Raw genomic sequence first — 19,422 nt, 5'->3', positions numbered from 1 at the left:
GCTTGGTTTATCATTCAACCTCCACTAGCGTGTTTGCATTGTCATGAACTAGGGACTACTTTACGTCTCAAAAGTGCACAGAACAGTCACACATTCAATTATATATCTCATAGATACATGTTATAGAGCAAGCAACCTTTTTTGTTATTTTAATGCTGCAGTATTTTTGTAATGTAGTTTATTGAAAGGTGGATTTGTAGAGGGCTGCTTGTCACAAGTGAGGGTATCCAGGCACTGGGTAGGTGAGTGTAGGCATGTGGGCCTGAATGCAGGCAATTTCGATGGTGCAGAAAAAGACTAATTGAATAGCCAGGTCTTCAGTTTCTTGCGGAATTCAAGACGTGAGCAGGAGGCACTGATATGTGGCGGGAGGGCGTTCCAGGATTTGGCAGCTTGGTAGAAGAATGATCAACCTCCCGTTCTGCCTCTGTGGATGCAGGCTGTGTGTGCGAGTCAGAGTGAAGTTGTCTGGGGGTTGGTGGAAGTGAAGCTGATGATTGAGGTATGCAGGTCACGTGTTGTGTAGTGACTTGAATGCATGTGTGAGAAGTTTGAACTGGCAGCGCTTCTGGATGGGGAGCCAGGAGAGCTCTTTGAAGAGTGGTGTAGAGTGGGTTCAGTGCGGGAGGTCAAGGATGAGTCTGGTGGCAGCGTTTTGGATGGTTTGAAATCTGTGAAGGAGATGGGTTGGGATGCCGGCATAAATATACTCAATAGTTTAGTCGTAACCCCACATGAATGCCAGACCTATTGGCTTCCACTAGACAGGGTGGGATATAAGGCTGCAACATTTCCAGGCTACCATTCAGGGCTGATCTTAGGTCCGATAGGCAGTAGTGAAATGCTACAGCACTATTCTTTGCCTGCAATCTGAAAGTCCTCTCCTAAAAAGCTGGACATTTGGTATGCATCAAAGGTACACGGGCAAATAACAAGCATTGGCAATACCAGTAGTCTGGGTTTAATCTGCTAACACATGCATCATTGGCACACTAAAGAGAGACACATAGGAGGCAATCAGAGAGGGCTGTAGTTGAAAGTAGCTCCTCATGCAGTTCTATGCAAACACCTGAGTGGAAGCCGAAGGATACAGCTAATAGCATACTTGCTGACTCAAGAAGTGATTAGCAAAGTCTTAAACCAATAGGTGAAAGAAGCTAGGAGTGGAAAGTCAATGATCGAAAGGAGCAGACATAAAGGTCACTCAATGTACATTGGTAGTAATAGGTCTGTTTAATCCCACACCGGTGAGTATGAGTGCAGAGGTGGGGCGTCAAGTGGCCCCAAGAAGCTGCTGTTCCTATACACATTTTAATTGTTCCTCCCTTTTTGTTTTTAACAGCTTCTCTGTTAGAGAGTTTGAATAAAATGTAAACAAACATGTACACTAAGTTAAGAAGTGCTGACTTTGCAACTGGGCACACTTCTAATGAAAGCAATGCATTAAAGAGAGTATTCTGCCATGAGTAAAGGTCTAGAGACCTGAACCCTTCGATTGCATCAAAGTCACCTTGGTCTTCTTATTCTGATCAAATGACAAGTCACCACAATCACTTATCTGCAAAAAGGTATTATTTTCTCTGCAACTCTGCTAGTTAATCACCACAGCTGGAACACCAAGACTGTGATAAACGATGAATCATGGTTCACAAGCATTAGCATGGATCTAATATTTGCAGGCTCATGCTTACGTAGCTTAAAAGGTTTTTTCTTTGCTTTCAAAGACTTCTAGTCCTATTTATCCCTTTATGAAAAGGACTGCAAATCCCAGAATGCAAATTAAGGGATCTGGACTAAATGAGCTACAGGTCCTGGGAAACTTGAGAACAATGTCATTAACTTTGAATGAAGTATCTCAGTAAACACCCCCTGGGCCTGAGAATCACAAACTGGAGTTCGTTGTGCACCACTTCCCATGTTTGAGGTGACTGGGGAACTATTTCAATTTCTCCCCCTGCAAGGCATTTTCCATAAACAGTACAAATACACTTCTGAGTAGCTACTCTAGCTACGTACAACTCAGTTATCCCTAGAAGGAAATTTATCTGAAACAAGCTTGGTATTAGGACTTCTGTTTGACATAATAACCCCTGAAGTATTTACTTAGTTAGTGAGTGAAAGGGTAAGTGAATGAGCTTAAATGAGTAAACAAGTGCATGAAAGAGTGAGTGAAAGAGTAAGTAAGGTTAGTGAGTGAGCAGATGAGTGAGTTATAGACATAGTGAGTAAGTGAATAAGTGAGTGAGGAGTAATGGACTTAGTAAGTGAGAGAGTGAGCGAATGAGTGAGTGATATCTCAGTGAGCACATGACATAGATGAGGGAATGAGGGAGTGGTGGGCTTTGTGAGAGAGAGAGAGTGAATGGGTCAGTGTGTGGCCGATAGACTCAGTGAGCAAATGAGTAAAGAAGTGAGATAGTGCAGGCGTGACGGATTCAGTGAGTTACAGAATAGGTGAATAAATTAGTTTGAGAGGGCATTATTGAGTGAATGAGTGACTAACTGATGGATGCAGTGAGTGAGTGAGTGAGTGAGTGAGTGAGTGAGTGAGTGAGTGAGTGAGTGAGTGAGTGAGTGAGTGAGTGAGTGAGTGAGAGAGAGAGAGATTGATGGACTCAGTGAATGAGTAAGACATTGAGTTAGTGAATGAGTGAGTGAGGAGTTTGATGACTGCTTATGTACAAAGCTTGGCCCGCTCTACTTTGGTTTGTTAGCTAGTCAGTGCTATAATTATTTATGTATTTATATATTTGTTTTACATACCACCAACTGATATCTAATGGTCACAACCTTCTGTTTACCTCCTGACTGAAAATTCAGTTTGCAAGTACATTTTTACCTTATGCAGTTCTTTATCCTGATGGTACAAAGACATAGAGCTACGCAAACCACCAGACCATACTTGGTGAGCTGGAAATAGGTGGCACTGCTTCTCCAAGAAACAGCACCCTAGAGCCATGGTGAATGTTGGTCAAGGGGTAAACACTCAGTCAAAGAATGTGGCACTACGCCAAGTGCAATAATAAAACGAGTGCCTGTGGACATGCCAGAAAACTGCACTAGCTGTGCTTCCAGCAGAGACCCTGCAATCTGTACCCCCCACACGGGGGCACTGAATTATCTGACTCTACTGTGATAGGGAAGAAGTAGTAGAAAGAAGTTTCAGGAAATAATTAGCCTTGGGTCACACGGATCGTATGTCAAAATATCGAGCACAGAATTATCGACCTGCACCTACATCAACTCCAAAATATCAACATTCACAATATTATCAAAGTAAGCGTACATAGGGATTTATAGATTTACTATTCTAACTCCACATCTTCTTACCCTGGTGCTACAGCACAAGTTGACATTTTGGATTTGATACATGTGGAGATCAGTTTTAGAAACTCAATCTTTTGGTAAAACACCGGCACGTCACTGGCCTCTGGTAATCACCCCGAAATGACTCAAGGGAATTAGGGGTCAATGAGAATAATTCAGCTGGGACCGATGGCCAGCACTGAGGGAATTTACAATAGTAATCATTCTTGTCACTGTGGTGCATCTGTTGTGATGATTACTGTTTAGTATTCAGGTACACTGACTGTAAATTGAGGGATAAGGGCTTGTGGGCATCCTCTGTGAAGAGAAGTTGGCTTGCAAATATGTGTAAAGGGCTGAATTTATTGCATTAAACCATATAACATGGATGGAGTATCTAGGGGTTAATCAGACATGGTTAAGCCTAAAAATCAGTCAATGCATGATCTCTGTCACTCACGCTAAGCTAATTTTTACAGATATTAACAACAGAAAAGGACCACCAAAACAATGAAGTCTGCATCTTTTCCTTCCAACTTCTCCATCATCTAATGTTTAGTCTTTCTTCACTTATCTTGTTTATGCTCTTTCTCTGACACCCACTAAAGGAAATTCTGTGATCTCTAGTAGAAATGAGTTCCATTCATTCTCAACTATTGCTGCAAAAATGTACGTCTTAATGAATCCTACGTCTCCCATATATAAGGGTGCCCCCAAAACACTTGCTAGTTCTAGAATCACATCTTCCTTTGAAACTGCTAGGTTCCACAAAATGTAGTAATATCTCAATAAAATGTCAATATCTCTTGAGATGTATCTACCTTTTCATTTTTAGAATACATAAAATAACGTCTTTGCACTTATCCATGATGTATTTCTAGGTAAGGCCGCACAGATTCATGAGAGCCCTTTCCCTCCTTCTAATCTGTCTTTATCCTTTTAAAGATGTGTCACACAGAGCAGGTGAGGTATCCAAATCACATGTACAGGTGGAATACACATCTCTGCAGGGGCCATAACAATGACTTAGAAGAAGAAAAGATTTTTGACTCTAGGTTTCAGTGCATGGGCTTAACACATCTTCTTTCTTTCTGTGTGTAACCATATAACTTAATACTCCTCCCTCATGCTATAGCTTTGCCTCAACATGCTTATATCAGTGAAGTAACAAGTTCGCCGTTGAGCTGCATCGAAGATTCCAGCTACAGCACAACCCTTAAATACTAATTAGGGGAGAGGATGTGTTCCGTCGGCTAGAGGGACGACTTTGGTGCTGGAAACCAGCGTTCGAGTCTCGGGGTCGCATCCACATCCTGTGATTCTGGGCAAATCACTTAATCTCCCCGTGCCTGAATGAGTAATGTAAATACGGTGCTCGTGTAAAGCGCTCAAATATCTTCGGGTCGAGTTCGCGCTATATAAAAATGCAAAAAAATAAATAAATACTGAGGTGTGTGGTTGTGTGTGTCACTTCGAGGTCATAGTACAAACCCACCATTATTTATACAAACTTCCAGTGATGTTTTGGGCACAGCTCAAAATGGCCGCCACAGCCAAGTAGTGGGTTTGAGCAGCCCCTGTTCCTGGTGACGTCATGATCTCAAGATTCCGAGTGTACTGCTGGAGTGTGCATAGGGAGGGCTGTATGTCCGAATATTATATACACTCAGTATCGGCTGACAAGAATATTGTGTCTTAAATATCATCTGGAAAATCGTTGTCTCAATTGATATAGGTTTTTTATTACTAAATCCAATGTAGTGCTATTTCTGAAGATAATATTTAAGGCATAATATTCATGCTACATTATATTCCAAAAACAATACTCTGGTGCCACACTCTATCGAGTAAAGAACAGCAAACCTAATACACCTTGATGACTCATAACTAGAGGACACTCGACAAGTGCTGAGCCTTTAATTTCACCATTTAAAAACCTATTTATAACCTGCTTTACTTCAGAAAAAACAGCTATGACTTTATTTTTCTGTGGGGGTGCTGGAAGACTCCTTCTTAAAAATATTGAATGTAATGCTTTGAGCATACATTTGATTGATAATTACATTTGCTTCTAGATAATTCACTTATTTATAAGTGACTAGTATTCTATACCAGCTTTAAACCTACCGTCACTGTTGCCAGAAGGCCCTCTGGGACGTTGGCTACGATGATTCCAATGAGGAAGATGACAGCCTCCAGCCAACTGTATCCTAGGATGAGGGACAGGACGAAGAAGGACATGCCAAGAAAGACAGCCACGCCAGTAATGATGTGGATGAAGTGCTCTATCTCCATGGCGATAGGCGTGCGGCCCACTTCCAGACCAGAGGCCAATGTGGCAATACGTCCCATTACGGTTCGGTCTCCTGTCGCTATCACAATGCCTCGCGCAGTTCCTAGTGAATGAGAGGAAAGAGGAAATAGACAGGGTGAGGTTTACATGGCTTGGTTTACAAAAAGGAAAACTGTATTTGGTGCCCAGGAGGCTTACCTTGGCAAGGATCTCAGTCCAGTTGTGAACAGTGCTTCTTGAAAAGCTCATAACAAGTACAGCAAACTTTTAGCCTCTGTTGCCTATGCCACATAATTTTTAGGTCCACCCTACCACACCGAACAAGTTGTTTGGTTGCAAAAGACCAATTGTGGGCATACCAAGAACTCACAGAAGCTTACAGCACACCCATTGTTTCCCATTGGCTAGCTTTATTGTCAGTGTCATTTGCTTGCTTCTTATTTGATGACCTTCCTTGGCCCAGCGTGTCCATCTTGTATTTGTCCCTCCCCTGGAGCACAGCCTCTTTATCATCTCTTTAATTAGCTGGCTTCTATCCTTCAGTTTTAGGGAAATATTTGTTTTCTTTGTGGTTAAGCACTGTATCAGAGGGCATGTATATTCCACTTCTCTGCTTCTCATCCTTGTGTGCCACCCCAAATGGCCACCACCCTATATTTTGTGGTTGTCTCGCATGTACTTTTGTGCACAACCACCCGTGCATCACCCCCCTCCCTGTGTGCTGTCACTTTTGAGTGCTTCTTGCACTCTTGTGTGTGTCTCCTTGCTTCTTCCCCCACCTCTACGCTCTGTGTTCTCTTCCTTGCCCTGTGGCAAATACAACTAAGGTGAATTTGAACTCAAGGATGGAGTAAGAGTAAGAGGTATCAAAGTTAGTGCCAGATGCCCACAGAGAGATTAAAGAAAAGGAAAGCACCTAAATAGTCCTTTCAAATTTACTTTAGAGGTTTTCAAATTACGTGATTTATTTACTGAACTTCATTAAAATTGTATAAAAATACTAGAAATTATATTTCCAGCATGAAATGTGGTACCTCACATTTCTTTTTTATAAGAGTCTCATGAGATACTGACATTTGTATTATGCAATATCTCATATTTTTTGCCTGCAGACGAATCAATTGAGCAGCTGATGCTTCTGAGTGTGGCATTTTCTTGGCAAAACTCTCTCCAGAGTGTAAAAAATTACATGAAATTGAGTAAAATGAGATTTTGTGAATTTTACAACGTAATTTAAATTTTGCACAGGCCTTTTGTAAAGTTTGGTGAGTTTGAAAGTGTAGTAGTGATCACCATAAGCCAACAATATGAGTCTCGCACCAGTAACTCACTGTCTGGCGTTCGTCGATTCTACGAAGATCAATAAAGCATCTCTGTAATGTGCTATGGACTTGAGGCTGAAGAGGTTATATGTAGGCCTGGGCAAAATGTTATGTACACCCAAGTAATCAGAGTAATTTCAGTAATTACGCATTTCACTTGTGATGTGAAGTTTCTTTAATTACATGATTACCCAGCTACAGTAATTAAGAGTAATTTGGGGCAAAAATCCTAGCGCAGGAGCACAGGAACAAAGATCTAAGGGGCATATTATCAAGGCCGGCATGAAAATTATCGCCGCTTTAGCGGCAGAAAACTGCCGCTAAAAGCGGCGATAATGGGCTTGATAATATGCCCCAGAGAATTCCAACAGAAGTCCATGTCCTGGTGTGAACATGGGCTTCTACGGGAATTCTCTGCTGCATATTATCAAGCCCATTATCGCCGCTTTTAGAGGCAGTTTCCTGCCGCTAAAGCGGCGATAATTTTAACGCCGGCCTTGATAATATGCCCCTAAGAAAGAGTGAGCGGCTGCTGGCTACTGGTGTTCGTGTCCTGTTGCATTAGTGCAATTTTCTCTGCCCAAAATTCTGGCCCAATTTGGATGCGCGGGTACATTTTTCACAAAGAAAATAGCGCTCAGTGCAGGAATACGCTTCTTGGGCAATTACAAGTAATTTTGCTGTAATTACAAATAATTACGCCAGTTACGCCCACCCCTAGTTATATGTAATTTCCAGAAGAGAACGTAATAAAGGCTGTCAAACTCCATCCCGGACAGCATATTTAAAGTTACAATGGGGCATATCAACAAGGGCTTTATCTCTGCTTTTTTGGCTTTAAAAGCCAAAAAAGCAGAGATAAAACTAGCGCCCTATCAACAACAGGGTGCTAACACGCAAATTTGCATGTTAGCACCCTTTTACTCTACGCTTCCCCTTGCATCTCTAATGAGATGCAAAGGGGGCGTTCCAGAGTAAAATAATAGGAGAAATGTCGCTAAGCGACATTTCTCCTATTATCAAGAATGTCGCTAACCCTGTTAGAGACAAAAAAAGCAGCGCTAACCGCGGTTAACGCTGCTTTTTTACGTCTGCCAATTTTCAGACTTAGCCATGATATCCTATGGAAGGAGGATATCATGGCTAAGTTTGCCTGTCCCTATCAACAAGGTAACGTGTGATTATCGCTGGGTTTCCAGCGTTAATCTCACGTTAGCCTGTTAGCGTGTAGATTTTTATCGCTATTGAGATAAGCGTTGCTAATAGCACGCTATCTCAGCGATAAAAATTCACGCTAGCCGGCGATAATTATCCTCACGCTAAGAGCGCTGAGCGATAATTATCGCCGGTTGTTGTTGATATGCCCCTAAATTCGCCAGTCATAACTAATGTCTCCGATTTGTCATTTTGAATCACCCAATAGTGATTTTGACACTCAAGTTAAGATGGAAAACAATCCATTTCCTTTTCTTGATTTATTCTACAAATGAGTAAAAACTGGCCTTTTAGTTGTTTGAGTGTCAGTTGATTCATTCAATCATTACTCAGAGTTCCAGGCAAAGCTGTTCATATTGGCACCACAGAGAGACAAAAAGGGATAAGATTTCCTGACGAGGATCAAACAGCAGCAGATAACCACATGTGCTAGTACAATACGCACATGTATTTCTGTGGGTGTATTGCTGTGAAGAATATGGCTACAAAACAAACTAAACTCATACAGATATCGAAATGGCTTACACTGACCAATTAAATAAATGTGACCTTAATCGTTGTCTACAACAGAAAAGAAATCTGTATAAATACCACTAAAGTGAGAAAAAAGATGGATAAATAGTGAAGGAAATGTCAAAATAAATGTCATAAACCTGGGAGTTACAGTTGATTTTTTCTGTAAAGCAGTTTGCGTTTATTAGTCTTTGCTGCCCTCCCTCGGTTGATTGTGGTAGTTGCGTTGCCTCGTTAGTAAAGCAGGGTTCTCTCCTCTCGCAGAAAAATCATAGGCGAGGAGGGGGGACGCAACACCTAAATAAACTGAAACATGGAGAGGAACGCACAGCTGCATTTTTGTTTAAGATCCCAGCAGTCTACTCACTCCCCCGTGGACTGAAAACAGTCCGGAACATGCCTTCTTTTGCCCTTTGTCCTGCCCAGATGGGAGTCAGGCCCTGCGGACCGCTGCGAAGGCGAGCGTGAGATAGTCCAGATGCCTGTGTCCCCTAGGACCCCTCCGTTCTTGGCTGGTTTTCAGTCAGATCCTGAAGGTCAGAGCTAGAATAACTCCAACAGGTGGCTTCTACGAAAAGCGCGGAGCAAGCGATGGGCCCGCCAAGGGAAGAGGTATTATCTAACTTGTAACATGTCCCTGCCTTCTTCCCACACAGCAGCTCAGATACCAAAAGTGAGTCCGATCATATTTTGCAAAGGATTGCATTCCTTCGGAACAAAATCACCGACTCCCACGCTGAACTTGGCGGATTCGATTCATTTACCTAAAATTACTTTAAAAATACCTGGTAATTCTTACATTCAAAGGAATGACTGGTTTTAAGCTAAACACGTGTAACTTGTTTTTTCATATTGATTGATTTCCGATATACATGTGCACAATTGTGGTCGGATGATATGTTAATACTGGTGCCAGATCAATTGTAGCTCCTACATTGTTCTCCGTGTAATTAGAAGGCGCGACTTCTAAGCTCCGACTGGATCAAGCTGTTTGATCCTGGGCACACTCCTGTATCTCCTGTGCCACAGATCCCATTTCCGACAAAACCCAGAAAGCTTAGGAACGCCAGCATTGGCCGTTCATATATTAAACTGGAGATTTCCACTTAATAGTGTTGTGTTGACCTTGACACGGTTGTTGTGTTTAATGCACTTGTGATGTCACGTTGGGACAAACAGATGGTTAAAAGTGGGGCCCCACATGTGTCTTTTTTTACCCAGGCTCCACAAAAACGTCTGAGAATCCTGCTCCAGTATAAACTCACTTTTCCCTTCTACGATTTTCTCTTATTTAATGGGGCATCTCACCTTCGTTTTGGATTCCCCACAGATCAAGGTAGTCTTGTCTTCTTTATTTTAAGAGCTTTGCAGCTCTCCTCGTAAGTCATTACTACCTATTTAATTGTGCCCACGAGTTTACTGCATCCTTGTGGTAATACCTGTATGTTTTATTCTCTCTACTTGTTTATTGCATGCTGGAACCCTGACACCTGTTTTGCTTGAGCACTACAAATAAGAAGCACCACAAAACATGCATATTTTATTTTTAAGTTTTGGAAACAGGTAGTGAGGGAGCAGGGTGCCCTAACACTGCAGGACGACAGACCACTACAATGTGGTGATAATGCACCATCAATGCAGCCAGGTGTACAGTACCATATGGAAAGGGTACCAGAGATGATGGAGCAAGGGAAGACAATGGAATGGTGTCTGTGGGGAGATAATGTACATTTGTGTAGGCTTGAGTCAGTAAGGTAGAATGCCACGGGTTGACTGAGCGGAAATATCTGGGGGGGGGGAGGGGGGGGGAGGGGGTTGTTAAGGTATTTTTCTTGTCTGTGAGGAATGATTTTATAAATTCACCTAGAGAGTTTGAGAGTGGGTTTAGGGGGCTAAGGAACATTTGATTGCAGGTTCTAACAGGCAATATAGACTTTAGGGTATTAGATTAAAGTAGGTAGAACAACCACTGGCAACAGCAAGATATTTCCTTAAAGGGGGTGGTTGCAATGTTAATATATCTTAATGAAGCCTGATTGAAGGAGGGGTTCGGCCATCTTGAATGAGCAACAGAATGGTAGCCAGGGAGATATGTGTGTGCATGGGAGGGTGGTATGGAAGGAGTGACGACCAAAAGCCATTCATAAAGGTGAAGGAATGAGCTGGGTATCTACCTGCAAGGAGAATTTTATTTTTTGGGGCTTTCCCAGAGGGTTATTTCTTGATACGTTGACTAGAGCTTCTGATCACACTTTACAAATCATGACAGTATCCATGGCACAGAATTGATAACAAGGTGAGAAGTTAAGTTAGAATGTAAGTATTTTTGAAAATGTATGAAAAGGAGATAGGTTCCAACAATATTTTAAAGATTTATTGTGATTAAAGTTATTTTACGAAGTATATAGATAAATGAATTGCTTGATTAGATCTCTGGATACTGACAAACGCGCAGAGACTAGGACTCCGTGTCACAAACACTGACACTTTCATGAACTCAGGAAGAGGGAGGCATGAGCATTGGATGAGACCCAAAAGCAGATAATGGGCTAAGAAGACTTATCATAAACACAAACACATGGATCTTGTCATGTGTTTAGACATATGGAGGGGGCGACCCATTCATTGACTGAAACTGCTCTCTGATTGCTTGTGTTCCTGTCTGGGGGGATCTGGCTGTGCAGTCCTGACGCGACTGATACTTTTGGAGCAGGACTACATCTGATTTACATGTGGATGGTCCCTGTCTAGAGTGGCACAGTGGGTCAAAAATGGGCAGAATACAGCCTGAGCAACTGCCAGGGGTTGAGATTAATCCAAGTATTCCTTACACAGTTTTGTGGGGTGCTGCACGAGGGACTGACATAGGCGCAGGGAAGGAGTGCACAAACACTGATGTAGAAACACCAAATGCAAGCTGGCAAAAGGACAATGCAAGAAACATGATGACTGAACCATGCACATAGAGTAGGACAGACATAAACACACTAGCGAGGAAGGACGCTGGAACAAGCAGACGCTTGGGACATGGAGGAACTGAGACAGGGATTCACTCAGAAAGGAAGACTTGGACATGAACACTAACCCTGGTACTCACACAAACTTAGACATCAATCAATCAGGATTTATAAGACGCGGCTAATCACCCAATAGGGTATCCAGGTGCTAGACATGGACTCAGAACGGTCTCTGGCTCAACTGGGGCAGAGATGTGCATTCACAAAGACAAACAGTCATTGACACAAATTCAGGGATTGCCGCACGAAGTAAAATTAACATGGACAGACAGGCAATCGAACAACAAAGGCACAAAACAGAGAGTCACGAAAAAAGGCCATTGGAATAAGCAAAAAACTGAACATGAAACGCGTAAGCATAAGCAAAGCCCACCAACCAAGTCTGTAACAAAAAATCCAGAATTCCCTGAGGACCAAGACACTAATGTATTGCCAGACATTGCACTTGGTAAATCCAACCTTAACTGACATCACATTAGACAGTGTAGGAGCATTTACCAGATGTTGGTTGACTCAAGTTATTCTGAAAGGAAAACGACTCAACACCGCAGGCAATATTTGGTCGTTCAATGTCAAGCTAGACAAGGGTTCAACAGTCAGAGGTCACGGTAGACTCACCTTCAACGCAGTTGGTGGAAAAGAAGCAGATGTTCCTTGTCTCTAGAGGGTTCTCATGGGTAAACTCTGGGGAGCGGGTCTGCGGCTCAGACTCTCCGGTCAGGGAGGAGTTATCCACCTGTCACAAACCGTAAAGAATGAAGTAGCATGAGAGAAGGAGAATGGTGGGACGAGGAGAAGGTCACTCCCGCAGTGAAGAAGAAGAGATCTATGGTCTAGATTTATAAATTATCATTATTTACTCTTGAGTACCTTAAAACCTAGACAAGTGAGTAAATGACAGACAGTGATGGGAGCTCGCTAACCTTATTTCCATGCATAACAGATGGACCACTTTCAACTCTCTCCCCAATAAAAGAAATATTCTCCAACTGATAACCACACCCGGAACTCCAGGAAATTGATAACATTTTGAAAATATCAGATTTCTTTGCACTGAATGTGGTCTGCTTGTCAATTGCATGTGTTTTCCAATCTGTCGATCACACAAATGTAATCCCTCAGACCCATTCTGCAAGTCCCATTACCTTGCAGCCATGGGATGAAATCACTCTGAGATCTGCTGGGATCCGGTCTCCACCTTTGATCTCCACGAGCTCGCCAACGACCACATCCTCGGCGTTGATTAGTATCTTCTCCCCTTCGCGGATGACTAGGGCTTGCTGTCACAAAGAATCAACAGATTTAGTGCACTGAAAACTTGACGTGGCCACAAGAAGTCTGAAAAGAGTTCATTATTATCACTGATTTAATGGTAGACCGTCAAGAAAAGTGTTTTACCTGTGGTTTATTTTGGACAGAACTTCCCAAAAGAGTCTTGCAGTTTTCACTAATGCTCAAAGACATATTGCAGTTCCAGGATTTTTGAAGTGATGGTAGCATGCACCACACTACCTCCTCATCTGCTGTGCGTCTACGCCATTAGAAACTAAACTTTTTAAAAATTATTTTCGAAGACTGGAGCTGAAACCAACTATTAAGTTAGAGAACCTGAAGATTGAGTTTTGATGCCAGGCTCCTCATGATCAAATTGAGCATATATGGACCAATCACTGCATTTTTTACAAGGAGGTTAGCTTATGAGTAAATGTTGGAAGTGCTTTCATATAGACTAATCATAATGTACATCTACCTTCCCTAAATGTGTATTGCCAGATGACTGAAGCAGGTGCAATGTTATGCAGAGCACTGGGTATGTGATACTATGGGAGGGGGGAGGGGGACAGTGTGGCTCAGAAAGAAGCTAAACAGTGTATCTCTTCCAGGCAAGGAAGAAGAGGGTGGCAATCATGCTTTAGACAGTATCCAAGATGGCTGCCAACGACTGCTGTCATCTAAAGGACGCAGTCAGCAGGAGTGTAAAAGTATGCCAGGTCCGGAAGTTTCCAGCTCCAGATAGCAACCCGTGAACAATATGCACAAGGGATAATGCCCCTCGGCTGATCTTCCCGCTCTTCAGCCTGTCATTTCCAGCAGGTGTTCACAAAGAACAGCAATCACCCTAGGTCTGATCCCAGAAGAAAAAGAGACCCCTCCAGGAGGAAGGACCATACATCTAGAAATCCAAGGGTTTGTTGTCTTGTCATTGTGCCTAGGTGATCCCCTGGCAGGCAGATTCCCTGAGGGTTTCCCTGTGGAGCACCCATTCTTGTGAGGTGCAGGAAAGTGCAGATGGTGGGCAGTAGCTGCTGGAGGCTGGACCTGGTGATCGCTGAGCTGGAAGTAAGAGTGCCATTCTGATAATAACCCCTGTAGAGAAACCAACCCATGTGTGCACATTTCAGGGCACCAAGTAGGATCCTTTTTCACAGTTTCAGAGATGAGATCACAGCATTGACATTAAATTCAAACAGGACTTCCAGACATAACCCGTATTCACCTGCTCCAGAAAGAGGGGGCCGGATGACACATGCTCACACGCACTTGTTGCCACCGCACCACTGGTTGTGCTCCCACCAGAGAGCAGACATGGGACACCTCCAGGGATTCACTGCCAAGGAGGGAGTAGGTGCACATGCCCTTGGTGGACAGAATTAAAGGACTTTTATGTGTTCAGGTGTGCGTCTGTGTGGATTTATGTTTTCCCATTCATGACTAATTGTTTCTGTTCACTTTGACCATCTTTCCTGAGGCCCCAGACATGGGCACAGTTATATTATGTCCTGCTGCCACATGTGGGTTTGCAAATAAACCTCCAGAGTATTGAACAAAGCTGTCTATGTGAGTTTGATCACTCCGCTAGTGTGAGACTTGCATTGAATGTTTTGTGATGCATGCAAACCAAGATGGAGACGCAATGCATGCTTAAGCCTGACAACAGTTATGTCCTCGAGGTGCATGCTGGACACTCACAAATTAATGTGAGACATCTCCTGTGTCGTTAGAGCCAATACAGAGACACATGTGCAATCTGAGGGAATGGGAGCCTTATATATAGAAAAAAAGGCTACAAAAAGAAGTACATGCAACATTAAAAAACAATTCAGCTGAACTGGAGGTAAGACTCTTAAGGCCAGATGTATGACCATTTGATTTTGCGCCTCGCAATTTGCGACAAATTGCAAGGTGCAAATTGTGAGGCGCAAAATCAAATGGTTGGAAAATCTGGCCCTTAGATGTCCCTCTTAGTTTAAAAATATATACTTGTCCCTGCTTGCTCAATAGTCATAAAGTAACACAGATCCCACAACTTGAAATGTAATTTTATTTTTGTGAATGTGAAGACTTGCTTGAAGACCATTCTAAAGCCTGATAAAAATTAAACTTTCATGTTGTGGAACAGGGAGCAACATTATTATTTGGTTTTAATGAAACATTATCACAGCTGAACTGGAAGTGCTGATGTAAGGAGAGGGTGTCCTATCATAATCCAGAATCATGACTAAGTCCTAGGGAATCCCTCCTCCAGCTAAGGACATTCTCAATGCGTTGCTTGGTAACGTGAGACAGTTTAGGGACAGGGTTAAAAGGTCACATTGCTGTAGTCCTTCACTGGAATATTTATGGACGCTGAAATCATTGAGCTCATTAGGAACCAAGGCACCCTGGACACAACAATTAAATCATAGCCCTGCTATAAGACCTTAATACAACAATTAAGTTACACATACATGTATGTTGGTGTGAAGAATGGGCGTGCACAGATTGCATGGACATAAATACTGTTATGTGCAATGTGAGGCATGACTTGTACATTGTATTAGGACTAATATGGGAATGATTACCTCTGCAAATGTCGCGGTTCTTGCTTCGCACTACAATATAAAGTTATAAAAAATATATAGAGATGATTGGAAAAGAAAAACTACACATACCTGTGGCACCATTTTCTTGAAAGAGTCCATGATTTTGGAGCTTTTCGCTTCCTGGTAGTAGGAAAAGCAGCCAGTGACGATGACAACGGCAGCCAACACGACGCCAAGGTACAGCTACGGGAGAAGAAGATGAATGTGAGCATGGTGGTGCTAGCTTTGATATAACTGGATTTGCAAGTTTCTGAACCTCAATGGGGTGATGTGCATGAGTAAACTGCATTGTTTACATCTTTGGGTGCCTTGATGAATGACTGTAAAACACACCTAATACCAGGGCCAGTGTGACCACCTACAGATGAATGCAGAATGTTAGAAGAAGTGTATAATTTGTGTTGGCTGTGGTTGGTGGTGGGCCTTGGAACTCACTTTTGTGGATAGGGAAGTATTTTTCATCATCAAACTTTGACCCAGAGCAAAAGAGAGAAAGAAGCGCGATAGAGATAGGAAAACATTGACCATGGTATAAAGCTGTGTTTCAGCAAGGGTGAGATAAAGAGATAGGAAATGTAGGCTGTTGGAAGAAAGAGCTACATCCCAGATTCAAAATTAAGCAGCCTTGGTGTTGGCCAACCCATTACATGGTGTCAAAAAAAAACTCTCGTCCTATAGCTTGCACTAGGGCCCACTCATCAAATGAAACAGATTGCAAAATGACTTTGGAAGACACTGCGGACAACCAAGTTTTCACCCATAAGATTAGCTTTTATTTAGAAAGTGGTTTGGCCAGAATTTAAATCACTTTATCGGTGCACCCCAGCATGAAGATTATTTAAACAAATGTATTAGATGCTCAAAACATGGGTAAAGTTTTAAAATGTCTGCTTTCAAGGAGCCACACCGCTTCAAAGGCGTTTATGATTTCCACCTTCCCCAACAAACACAAAAGCTGGTATCATGTAATACTACAGAATTATAGGCTGCTGCTGAGGTGTGTACCTGTCATTAAATACCCTCTCCTGGATTACAGGACTGCGCCGAAGGGGGTAGAATGCATAAATAACACCGTCAGGCGCATGTTCGCGAGCTCCCTATATATGTTCAATGTAATACTAATACCTTTCCAAGAACGACTTCTTTTATTTGTATTTACTGGATTATCAGGCACTGGGGGAGCCTGGAGGCCACTTCAAAGAGCGGTGCAGAGTAGAATTACAAAAAAGCAACTAGACAGTTAATGAACTGGGATGAAAGTCAAACAATATAAATCTGGCTTAAGAGTCTGGATACCTGCAGGGGAGCCCCCCTAAACCTCTTTGAGGAGGTGAGCCCTCATAAAGCCAACAGTTGACAGAGTGTGTTGATATAAATGTTTCACATAAAAGAGGAATGTAAGATTTTGTGTCTGAAAACTTCAGCCTGAAGATAAATGAGGAATAACAGGGCTCCCTTTACTCTGCAAGCTATGTCCAAAAGAGCTTATCTTTAAACTTGGGCATTGATCAATGGCTCAGATTGACTGTTCTCTTACATTGTCATGGATAGGCTCATCTTCCATCACTGCCTGAATGCTGTAGGCCAGGAAGCAGAGGACCGCGCCGATCCAGAGTAGAATAGAGAATCCACCAAACAGCTGCCGACAGAACTTCACCCACTCAGGCGTGGTCGGTGGAGGCGTGAGGGCATTTTTACCATCCTGAGTAAGGATCTCTGCAGCACGAATATTTGTTAGCCCCTGTCAAGACAGAAATGTGAAGGAAAAAAAAGAGTAACATGAAGATATAGATTGTTGACTGTAGAACAAACAAATGGGACAATAACAATGTATGAATACAAAAGAGATAAAAAAAATTGTCTAAACTTGAACTAAAAAAACAAGTGAAAGAAATAAAAGAAACAGTATAAATGAATTTGAAGAAAAGAATAGGCCAAAGTAAGGGGTATGTAAAATTAATGGTGAAGGAAAAAGAGACATAGGAGAGAGTGAATAATAAATGGAAAAGTGAGGATGGGAGCAGCACAGAGCAAAATAGCAAAAGGGGAAATAGAACGAAAACGGAAAAAATAGCAAATTAAAGATGCATAAGAAGTGAAATGAGATAGCAAAAGCTAAGTAGGAAATAAAAAGTTTACAGAATGTAAGGTTGAAAGGTCATGAAGAGGAAAATGAGCAGAGAATGCAAAACATACAAAATTAGATAATCGTAAGAAAAGGAAGATAGATAAAAATATATATAATTCCTATTAGAATTAATTGTATCAATACAACCCACATACAGTAAAACATTTTTAGAAAATTTTAGAGCAGTCAGCTGTCTGTGAAGAAATACAAGAACACTCACAATGAAATTAGTTTGTCATACCTGAAGATGCTTGGTTACTTTCTTTTAAAGGGGCACACGATGAGTAGACCCCAGTGTATGAAGTTAATCAACGGATTTGTCAAAACGTTTTAAAGGACAAAGTGTAAATGACCTTTTCTGTGCTCTGGAAAAATAATGTTTACTTAAGCCACAATCATGCATGCAGAGTCACACAGGTTATGTGACAAGTAACAAAGAGGGGATACAGCTTGAAATAGATAACACCCTGATGTATCCTAACTTTTCATTTAATGTGAAAACCACTACATTAGCAGGGGACTTTTCAATAGCAGAGGAGAAGGGCCTGTTAAAATGAAAATAGCAAGGGAGAGTGAAACAAAAAACAACTGAAGGTAACAGAATGTTCTGCAGCATTTGTCGTTGAGTTGTACAGTGCAGAGAACCTGTATTATTTAATAGCATATCAAAAAGTGAGTTACTTGTAACACCTATGAAGAGAGCAGACCATAGTTATCTCTGTGATTCTACAAGCCATTTTCAATTACCTTTTAAGTAAAACTATTAGCATTTATTTGCAAACCTATTGACTGACCAATTTCTATAAGTATTAGGACTCATAATAAATAGAACAAACAAAGATGTCTAGAAGCTCCTCGCACCTTCCAGAGGAAGGAAACCGGGGTGTAAAAATAGGACCTTCAGACCCACTCTTGAGTTCAATCCTGAACCTGTGGAAGGACTCTCAGATGAATGTCTGCTGCTGTGCACTCTGCAACACTGCTTTGCAGTACCTGGAAGGACTGCTTTACCGTCTGGAGCCTGCCTTGCACCCACAGACGCCAGCCCTGCTGTTGAGGCCTGCATCTCCACATGAACCCTTGGCTGCTGGAGAGACTCCAATGGCTAGTTTGCTGGCCTCCTGTTCAGAGCCACAGGGGCACAAAAGGCTTCTACCATCTTGAACCCACACCAGGACCTAGCCTGCATGAGTCCAGAACCCCAAAGTAGTGTCCCACCAGCCCTAGACCCTTGGTTGTGGTGCTAAAGTTGCTCAGATGGGCATATCCCAAAACTGAGGACCTAGAAAATATTTGGCAAAAATCGTCTTTGAGAACAATGAAGAGACTGGGACCAACCAGCTCGCCTATCCCACCTGAGGTGCAATGCTGGTTGGCTGTCATGACTTCTTCTGCTACAGTCTTCTCCGCAGCAGCAAATCTTTTTCAGCGCTCCTTCGCCAAAGGTGTATCCGGCCTTGTGGAACTGTCTTCAGCTACAGCCCATTGCCTCATCCTGCTGCAGATTTTCGACTTCCAAAAAAGAAACTGGGGCCGAAAGTAAAAATCTTCACCACAGCTTCGACTCAAGGCTCTCTGACCGAGACACTGCCTCCTTCGGCATCTCCTGCAGCCTTGCCCCGCAGAACTTTACTATCTCAGAACATTTTTCGCAAAATGTCTTCTAAGTCTAAAGGTAAGTGCTGACCAGGCCAAATCCACTTCATGTATTCAAACTGCACTTCATTGCAGCCGGACATATTTTTTTGACTATGACTCCCTCTTG

The 19,422-nt window shown here is 42.4% G+C and overlaps 1 protein-coding gene across 3 annotated transcripts in view; it reads right to left on the bottom strand.

Moving 5' to 3' along the window:
- LOC146772876 (sodium/potassium-transporting ATPase subunit alpha-2) overlaps nucleotides 1-19,422 on the bottom strand; it is a 348,828-nt gene that overhangs the window by 122,613 nt on the left and 206,793 nt on the right. For all 3 annotated transcript variants that reach the window (XM_085637734.1, XM_085637735.1, XM_085637736.1), the window contains exons 4-8: nucleotides 17,067-17,270; nucleotides 15,599-15,712; nucleotides 12,812-12,946; nucleotides 12,285-12,402; nucleotides 5,434-5,702 (exon numbers count right to left, since the gene is read on the bottom strand). In XM_085637734.1, coding sequence (XP_085493860.1) covers nucleotides 5,434-5,702; nucleotides 12,285-12,402; nucleotides 12,812-12,946; nucleotides 15,599-15,712; nucleotides 17,067-17,270 — 840 coding nt within the window. The remainder of the gene's footprint in view (nucleotides 1-5,433; nucleotides 5,703-12,284; nucleotides 12,403-12,811; nucleotides 12,947-15,598; nucleotides 15,713-17,066; nucleotides 17,271-19,422) is intronic.

Source organism: Triturus cristatus, chromosome 12, assembly GCF_964204655.1.
Source record: "Triturus cristatus chromosome 12, aTriCri1.1, whole genome shotgun sequence".
NCBI lineage: Eukaryota > Metazoa > Chordata > Amphibia > Caudata > Salamandridae > Triturus > Triturus cristatus.
The sequence above is the reverse complement of the archived record's forward strand: the minus strand, read 5'-3'. Positions and strand labels throughout refer to the sequence as shown.